This window comes from Phalacrocorax carbo, chromosome 2 (genome assembly GCF_963921805.1).
Source record: "Phalacrocorax carbo chromosome 2, bPhaCar2.1, whole genome shotgun sequence".
Classification (NCBI taxonomy): Eukaryota; Metazoa; Chordata; class Aves; order Suliformes; family Phalacrocoracidae; genus Phalacrocorax; species Phalacrocorax carbo.
The window spans coordinates 135312246-135321177 of record NC_087514.1 but is presented as its reverse complement, the minus strand read 5'-3'; the positions used below and the strand labels follow the sequence as shown (position 1 = coordinate 135321177).

At 41.8% G+C, this 8932-nt stretch overlaps 1 protein-coding gene across 1 annotated transcript; it reads right to left on the bottom strand.

Annotated features, from left to right (window-relative positions):
- Nucleotides 1-3026: 3026 nt before the first annotated feature.
- On the bottom strand, nucleotides 3027-8567 carry AGR2 (anterior gradient 2, protein disulphide isomerase family member). The gene is made up of 8 exons (XM_009511015.2): nucleotides 8459-8567; nucleotides 6666-6803; nucleotides 6507-6570; nucleotides 6379-6431; nucleotides 5407-5480; nucleotides 4955-5018; nucleotides 3930-4013; nucleotides 3027-3350 (listed from the first exon to the last, which is right to left on the bottom strand). The coding sequence occupies exons 2-8, from the start codon at nucleotides 6793-6795 to the stop codon at nucleotides 3301-3303; spliced, it is 519 nt and encodes a 172-aa protein (XP_009509310.1). The 5' UTR covers nucleotides 6796-6803; nucleotides 8459-8567; the 3' UTR covers nucleotides 3027-3300.
- Nucleotides 8568-8932: the final 365 nt, after the last annotated feature.

Here is an 8932-nt window from a genome sequence, read left to right as displayed (position 1 = left end):
CTGGTTTCCAGTAGTTTGGTTTTTTTAAACAAACAAACAAAAAAATTAAAGTAGGAAGGGTACATTATCCATGTAATAAGTGTTGTTGTCTGAGCGGAAGGAAAGCATTGTCCCTCCTCCAACCTGTAATAGAAGTGATGCATCAGTTGGAACATCAGACATCTGAACACCCAAGGTGCATAATGTTCCATTTGTTTCTGATCGCATTGAATTGCAGACCTGCAACACACCTTTTCTTCATTCAGTGTGGTGGGCAGCTGTTGTAACCTGAAAGATGGCTCTGCAGGAAGAAAAGGGGAAGAGTTAAGGCTGTTAAGGCCAGCTGAGCAAGGTGGAAAGAAAGACAGGGCAGACAGAAATGGGTTCTCATACAGTCTTCCTTTACTGGAGAGATGGCTCCTTCCTCCTGTGGCAAAAAGAAGTTGAAGTACATCCCCATCAGAACACTGTGAGACTTTCATGTGCCCAGTGCTCCTAAAGAGGTTTCGAAGGGGAACAGTTGAACCTGAATGCAGAGGGATGTCAAGAACTTCCTAAGACAGCTTCTCTTCAGGTGTAGCTGCTCTTCAGCATCTGCTGTCAGCGCCATCTCCTGGTGTTTGGTCTGTGAACTACTGTTTTATATGTTGAGAAGTATTGGTGTCTTTCAAGGACGTACTTGTTCATTCAGTGTAAGAGCCCACTTGTACCGAAAGACCTTAAGAGCCTTCAGACTACTAATGAAGTATAATGTAAATGTACGTGGCTTTTTTTTTCCCCAAGTGCTGTCCTGTTTAAACAACTAACCAGCCATTTTCAATACATGTCAAGAGGATGGTGATCATCTCATGGCTTTCTTTAGCAACAGTTAATTTTCCTAGTCTAGACAGGCTTCATATTTTATACATTACTGTAATAAATTAAAAGAAGGGGTCTTATGGAGAGGGTGTATGAAGCTTAAAATATTACCCCATTGTTGCTTCATTTTTGACTTTTTCCTCATGGTGTTTAGTGCTTAGTTTTGGGTGGGTCTGGTTTCATAAATATGGTAGGTGATATTGGAGTGTAAATGTGCATCACTGAGAAAATACTGAAAATTTTACTACTTTAGAAACACGTCTCAGGACCCTTAGTGTGAATTTGATTTAGTAGTCAAAAGACAGATAAGTGGATCGTATGGTTTGATTGAAGTTTATACCATCATATTAATAATACCTTGTCTCTTTAATGTTGTGATTTAAAAATAAAAAACCCACAAACCCTGAAATTCACATCAGAGATGTGGATTCACTTTTAGAACCTGATGCTTAAGGAGGGCAGTAAAACACATTGAGTCTGATCTTGTTTGGGGGTGGGGGGCAAGAGAATAGCCTCCCTCAGAAAGGATCTGACGTGCATGTCAGTATTCAAGAAATGTTCCGATGTCTTGAAATAGAGCATTTTTAAAATTATTTATACCTATTCTTGGTGGGTTTTCTCTTTGAAGTTTGCTTTGTTCATTGCAAACTGCTGAAGGCATCTTCAGTTGCGTGTCTGGGGCCATTCCCAGGTACCACTTGAGATTTTCTGCTTGGTAGGGTTCACATAGTTTGCCAAAGGTGTATTAGCAGGTGCCTTGCTTCTAATTTTGCTGAGCAATTCCCTTGAGCTGAAACCCTTGCTTCTCTTGCCTGTCCTACCCTCCCAAGTGTATTTCTCTATTGTGATTATTATCATGACTGGTAGTGGTAATGGCTGACATTGCCAAAAAGCTGAGAAGATAATACAGGTATAGTCCTGGGCAAAGTGTTTCTCACTGGTGCTGCTGCTGAGTTCTTAGATATTTGAGGTTGGAATGTCTCCTTTTGGCCTAAGTCTTGAGGTGGCGTGTACTCCCATGGTGTTCAGCTGCAGGGTTTCTTTTAGTTCTGACTTTCCTTGTCCCTTCTGGGATTTGTAAATAAGCAATCACAAGCCTGAACACAATCATGAAACCAACTATATACTCAATACAGTACCACTTTGATTAATCATCTCAAAACTTCACTGAATTCTGATGTAAGCAAGAATCGTTTAAGGGAAGTGTTTTTTACCTCTAAAAAAAATCTTCAAGTAGATAAGATGATCCTCGGATCACTTCAGAATGCAGCCAGTTTTAAAAAAGAAGCAAAAAACCCTTAAACAATTCCTTGCTCTAGTCTCAAGTATTTTTCTGTAAAAGGTTTGCACTTCTTATCTAACTGTAAAGAAAGAGCTGATAATAAGAGCTCGATATAGGTTGGTGCTATGCGAAAATAAATGAAGATAAAGCAGCCTGAACAATACAGAGCGTTGCTACCTGCTGAAACTGGAGTTAAGAAGCTGCTTTACTGGTTTTGGCTGGGGTGGAGTTAATTTTCTTCACAGTAGCTAGTATGGGGCTGTGTTTTGGATTTGTGCTGGAAACAGTGTTGATAACACAGGCATGTTTTAGTTATCGCTGAGCAGCGCTTACACAGCATCAAGGCCTTTTCTACCTCTCACCCCACCAGCAAGCAGCCTGGGGGGCCCAAGAGGCTGGGAGGGGACACAGCTGGGACAGCTGACCCCAACTGACCCAAGGGGTATCCCACACCATATGGCATCATGCTGAGCATATAAAGATGGGGGAAGAAGAAGGAAGGGGAGGATGTTTGGAGTGATGGTGTTTATCTTCCCAAGTAACCCTTACCCATGATGGAGCCCTGCCTTCCTGGGGATGGCTGAACACCTGCCTGCCCATGGGGAAGAGTGAATGAATTCCTTGTTTTGCTTTGCTTGTGCACACAATTTTTGCTTTACCTATTAAACTGTCTTTATCTCAACCCATGAGTTTTCTCACTTTTACCCTTCCCATTCTCTCCTGTGTCCTTCTGGAGGGGAGTGAGTGAGCAGCTGCATGGGACTGAGCTACTGGCTGGGGTTAACCCACAACAGCCCTTTGCCCTCCAAAATGCTTTGATGTGGACTCAAGTAATACAGTGATTTTACTCTTTCTAATAATGGTAGATGATAATAAGGAAAAACTATAAAACACAGCAACATTTTGTTTGTAAACAATTGAAATAGATTTATTTTTTTAAAAAAATCATTTTTACAGTTGGATCATACAGTATTCTTCTGTATGCCTTAAATTAAAAGCCTCCGGCTTTTAAAAATGCTGCTCAGTACAAAAGTGCTAAAGTAGAACTGTAGTGTTTATGTATATAAACCAGCACTATACATCACTAAATATCACCCTAAATAGTCTCTTCACCAGTTTCAATGAGCAGAGAAGAGATGGAAGATCAGACTTTGTAGTATTTAAGGGCTTCCTTCTTCTCCTTACAGTTCAGTCTTCAGGAGTTTCAGTGCTTTCTGCATATTTGAATGCACTAGAAATAAAACATTCATACATGTTATTTTTGTTGCAACTTCATCTTCCAGTGACTACAAATGCTATAGAGAAAATGTTATTAAAGCTTTTGCTCATACGCCTATTGCTATAGGGGTCCTGATGCACTGCTTTTCCAATCATTTGTTTAATTTTGACTAGTGAGAACATACATCTGTTAATGCAAATGCATAGGCACTCGCAGGGCAGAGACGGGAGCTATGCAGCAGTGAGGGAGGGCTGTAGCATACAACTCTTCCCTGCTCCCAGAAGGGTTCCTGACCTGGCCCAGCAGGGCTTGTGTGCAAGAGTTCTCACCATTGCTTACACTGAATACCGCTGAATTATGCAAGTGCCTACTGATGTATGCTTTCTTTTAAAATGGGTGTTTAAGGCTCCAGGGCTCTGCCATCATTCTCTTCACCTCACTGAGTTTAAGTAAGTCTGGCATCCTGTTCTGTTCTCATCCTGTTAACTGTCTTTCAGCAAGTACTGATTGCGAGAGTCTGTAATGCCTGGTGTTATTCCTTGTCACGTGAAAAACTAACTGCTCTCAGATATTACAGAATATGCTACTTACGCAGTGAAATGTCAGTGGGCTCGTATGCATAGAGACGGTTTGAGTATCTTCCAGTGATGTCTGCTCTCACAGTCAGGGAAGGATCTGGACAAAAGGATGAGAGAAGTTGTAGGGGATGGGATTAACCTTCAAGCAGAAGGAAATAAACCTTTCTGCACTTCTGCTTGCTTCATAAATGTTTCTGCAAGACAAGTCTCTTCCGCTAACAACCAAGAGATCGTTCTTCCGCACAGTCACTGACATTTCAATTTTAAGTGTGGTGTTTGCAGGATTATTAAGAAGGGGATAGGTTTAATTCTGATCAATGTTGGTCAGCCTTTCACCCTGTGCCACTGCATAGTTCCTAAATTAATTCTGTGAGCTGAGACTGCTTTCAGGCTACAAATGTTATTAAAAAAAGAAATAATAAAATAAGAGATAATATGGCAGTTGCTTTGGCCTGTTAAAAACGGTCACCATGACCTAGATTTATCAAGGTATGTGTTGATACAGTATGTGAGGCTACATATCTCTCTTGGGAGAGGGAATACCTGGATCCATGCATGACCACTAATATGTCTCCAAAGCAGAAATGCTTCGGAGTGGTTTGTGCAGGTTAGTGGAGCACAGAACTGAGTACTGAGCTGTTAAAGTTGGCCCCTGAAGCATCTGGGGCCACTGCTGTTCCTGTGATGTCTGAGACTGTGTCACAAACAGAAACCTGACAGTTTACAGTATTTCTAGAGATAGGAGGATGATCAAGGCTGAGCCAGGGCATACCCATTCCAGTGACTGTGTCATCATGTCATTTCAATGTCATGATGGAAGGGATTAGATCATTCTTGGAATCCATGAGGGAGGAATGCTGGACCTGTGAAGCTAACGACCCAGCTGGGGTTGCTTTGAAATTGCATCCAACAAAAACAACTAGAAAATTTATATTTCACGAGGAATAAATTCCTGTTAATAATAAGCCCAAGGATTTGAGATTCACGTTGCAGCAGGGGCTTTGATCTGAGATTGGCATTGACGCTTGAGGTACTCACCTATGAACAAAATCCGAGGGACATACTGGCCATCAGGTGAAAGATTCTTGTCTGTGGTTTCATACTTAAAAGAAAACAGATAAGGTTCCCAGTCAAGGAAGGCATGTTACTTTTTTTTTTTTTTCCTTCATTGTACCCTGTGTTATGAATGAAGCTCAAATAATACATTTCGCAGTTTTAAGACATTCACTGTCTAGGGTGCAATCTTTTAACATCTGGAGTTGCAAATTGATAACCATAGTAATGTTATTATTAAACTTTAAATTCTCTCATATTTTGAGGTTATGATAGCTACAGATGAAAGACACTTATTACTAAATCTACTGTGCTTCAGCACTGGCCATTTTCCTAGCCAACCATAGTATTAAACTGACTAATCATAGCTAGAGAAGCCATAATTAAAAATAGAACTTCATTGCTTTCACTTAATGAAGTGTAACTGGGAGACTTACCACAAGGTTCAGGAGAACGAATTTTTCAGCCAATTTCTGTATGTCTTTATGTTCAGCAAAGACCTTCTTGAGTGCTAGAGTAGAAATAAATGGGAATGAAAGTAGAAACAAATTGAGAATTCCCAGTTTACAGCTGCAGCAAATGAAGATTTTAAGTTCATTCCTTGGGAAGATGACCAACACATTTATATTCTGTGGTAATGAGTAAATATAATGGTAAAAAATGTCCCTCCCTCCTTCGGATAGTGCGGCTCTCAAATTTGTCTGCTGGAGCTTGAATTTGACCCTTTAAACCCCCTAGTCTGCTATTGCAGTTTCTAGCTCCAGTTCTTAAGGCACAGAATATTCAGTATGAAGGTGTCTGAGAGTATTTTAATGCTTGTACAAAGATTCTTCTGGAGTTACTGAAGCTTTGGATAGACGCAAAGGTCTTGCCGTGTGGATCGGCTTGCAAGAGGAAGGGCCCATGGGCAAATTCAGAAACACTGGGAAAAGAGCAGCCCCAGTTACCAGAAATCCCACGAACATTCAGTTTCAGCCTAGTTTGATTGAGTCCATGGCTGGATTCAGTCTCAGTCATCAGTGATACTGAAAGCTGAATACGTCCTTTCCAATAAATTACTGTTTTTCACTACTCGTGGTCTCGCTGTTTGTTCTGGCAGATTGTGATGTGAACCAAAACCAGATCTGCTACGGGTCAAAACCTGCTGACCTGTGCTTGTTTCTGTATCCTCTCTGGATCATGTAATGCTGAATTATCATTTTATTTCTGACCTACATGGGACAGCGACTTGAAGAACACTCTGCATGCTGGTTAGCATTTCGAGTAAGTTAGCATTTGATTAAGGTTTACTCAGCAAGCAGATTGGTGGCTGGCTTTTTTGTTTGTTTGGTTGGTTTTTAAGCAGCATTTATCCTGAAACCAAAAAACAGATTTTTAAATATTTTTTTTTTTCTGTGCAAAGGGATTACCTTGGCTGTGTGGGCAGTCGTCCAAGTGGTGGATAATCATCACGGGTTTGTTGCTGGAAAAAAGAGTCCTCATTAGGAGCTGGGGAGGTGCAACGGGGCACAGAGTGGGGCACAGCGGGGCACGGTACCTGTTCTTGGAGCGATAGAGGGCTTCCTCATACGTCTGCGTCCAGATGAGCTGGTCTCCCCAGCCTGCAGGGGGAGGACAGGCAGCGTGTTATAAGTGGGGCTGGTGGCGGGGGGTTTGTGTCCCACCCCCTGCCCGCATCTGCCAGGAAGGGCTTTACCTCTGGAGAGTGTCTGAGGCAGTTTTGGTTTAGCAGTAGTCTCCTTTGTCTCCTTCTTGCCCACATCCTTTGCCAGAGCACAGGAGATGGCAATGAACAGCAGGAACATGGTCACGTAACTCTTCTCCATGGCTGCTCCTGGAACAGATGCGAGAAACTTCACGTTGTCATGCCTCCCAAGCTGGTGCTTGCTTTGAGGCACACAGCAGATAAGGACAGGTAAAGCGGCAGGTCAAATCACAAGTATGCAGCACGGTGAGTCAGGGCTGAAACAAACTGCTCCAGGCAGGGGCCTGGGCTTGGGGAAACCTCAAAGAAGTGTGAGGTTTATTTAGCAAATTGCTGTGAAAGACTTGGCTGCTTTCTACTGCTCTGTTCTTGCTGTTGGGCTGTGGTCCTTTTAAGATGCTCGCTTATGTGTTAGTTTTTCTCTCTTCTATTTACATATATTGAATTTGCTCTGTGAAATGACTGAGTTTTGGCAATTCCAAAAGTACTTTCAAGTCCTAATAAGTTACAGCTCGTTCTCCCAGTATTATTGTAACCAAGTACTTGAGCAGTCCAGGTGCTGAGAATTAACTTGTCTCGGCTCTTCCTTCATTCTGCAGCAGGAGCAACTCAAATGAGAAGTCAGAATGTTAAGCTAGGCTTTACAGTGAGCTGTTGGCATAGGCACAGCTTAATGCTGTTGAAACTTCTGATCCTGTCTTTCCCCTTAAAAGTATCATCTAATCCTTAAAGATAAAACCAACAGAATCTATAATAAAAAGAGTGGGGAGGAGTTAGTTGCTGCGTGCAACAGTGAGAACTGAAATGCAGTTTGCCAGTCTAAGCAACACAAAGAAAAGGGCTTTTCCTGAGCTTGACTCTGGGGCATGGAGAGGGAAATGAGACATGTCTGGCGGGAAGATCCTCAGTGTTTCAGCTGGGATGCTTCTTTGAAGGGGGAAAACACTTTACCAACATGACCCTATGTTTCCTCATTAAATTTCCTTCCAGAAACTAGAACACCAATGTAACAGGTACAGTAGGAAGACCTAAGATATTCCAAAAGCAGTACAGAATATTCAAAAGATTCATGCAAAAATTACAACAGGCTGACAGTGTTTAAAATTCAGACAATTAAAATGACAGTCCAGGGAAACAGAAGCATTTTTTGGGGGGTAGGAACTGCAGGAGGAGGCATTAACTGAGTTTCCATCAGTGGTACAGTGTTCTTTCCTACTGGGATGTCCAATAGACCTTAAACATGCGGAGAGTCACAGTTTCAAGGGCATGAAATATGACTTTTGCAGCAGACTGCTTTTCTGCCCTGTCTCCCTAGCAAGGAAGAAAATTGCATGAAGTTAAATTAGACCCAGTGGATTTTCAGGGTTGCCTCAAGAGTTGTTTTGGCTAGAGCTGTATAGCGGAAGAAATGCTTCTTTAAAAGAAAAAAAAGAAAAAAGAAGAACCAGGAAACTACAGACCTGGCAAATTTTATGCTGATGCAGAATGCAGAAAGCAAAGACAGAGGAACATTAAACCTGCTCTTTCAAAACTCCACCTCTGGAAGACTATGGACACTTCTGCTAAGTTTTCCACCCCACAAAAACCCCTCCTCTCCTGGCTCATTTAACCTGCAAAGCCAACACTTCTCTACGCATTTTTTCTTCATAGGAAAGAATTGTGCTGAATTGTGCCTACGTTGCTGCAATCTTTTCTTTCCATTGATCAGCTGCCCCAGCCCTAGGTAACCCAGGCTCAGAGCTCCCCCAGGTACTTTCTAAAGCAGTAAGTGTGCCGTGCCTTACCTTGTTTACTCTTCCAGATGCCTACCAGGGTGTGAAGGTGTTGCCGGTTACAGTGTGAACACTGCCTTTCCTACTGCCTATTTATGCAGCTTCACACACCCCAACTCCACCCACAAGCTTTGAATTTGAATACTACTTCGAAAGAGCTAAACTTTCTAGTTTTTTTCCCCACCAAAACATTCAAGTTTAAGTTTATAATTAAATAACATTACAGTTTCATCTCAGACACTGCATCTAAAGCTCAGAGATGTTTCTATAGACTTTTGGGCCGTTTTTTGAAAGGCGATTTTCAAATGTTGGCAAAGATCCAAGTCCAGGTAAGCTTAAGTCAAGACTCCTGATTTGCCTGAAGAGTGATTTGTCTTTTTTTGATTGGTTGGAAAATCAATATGGGTTGTTGTTCTCTTAGTCCTCTGAAAAAGTCCAACTGATGACTCAGAACTTTAGATGTTAATTAGATAATTAACTATGCAC

Coding starts and splice junctions, on each gene's coding strand:
- AGR2 (XM_009511015.2), bottom strand. CDS start 6,795: ATGGAGAAGAGTTACGTGACCATGTTCCTGCTGTTCATTGCCATCTCC. Junction 6,432..6,506: donor CTCTATCGCTCCAAGAACAG/GTACCGTGCCCC, acceptor TCTTTTTTCCAG/CAACAAACCCGTGATGATTA. Junction 3,351..3,929: donor GCCCACTGACATTTCACTGC/GTAAGTAGCATA, acceptor TTTTATTTCTAG/TGCATTCAAATATGCAGAAA.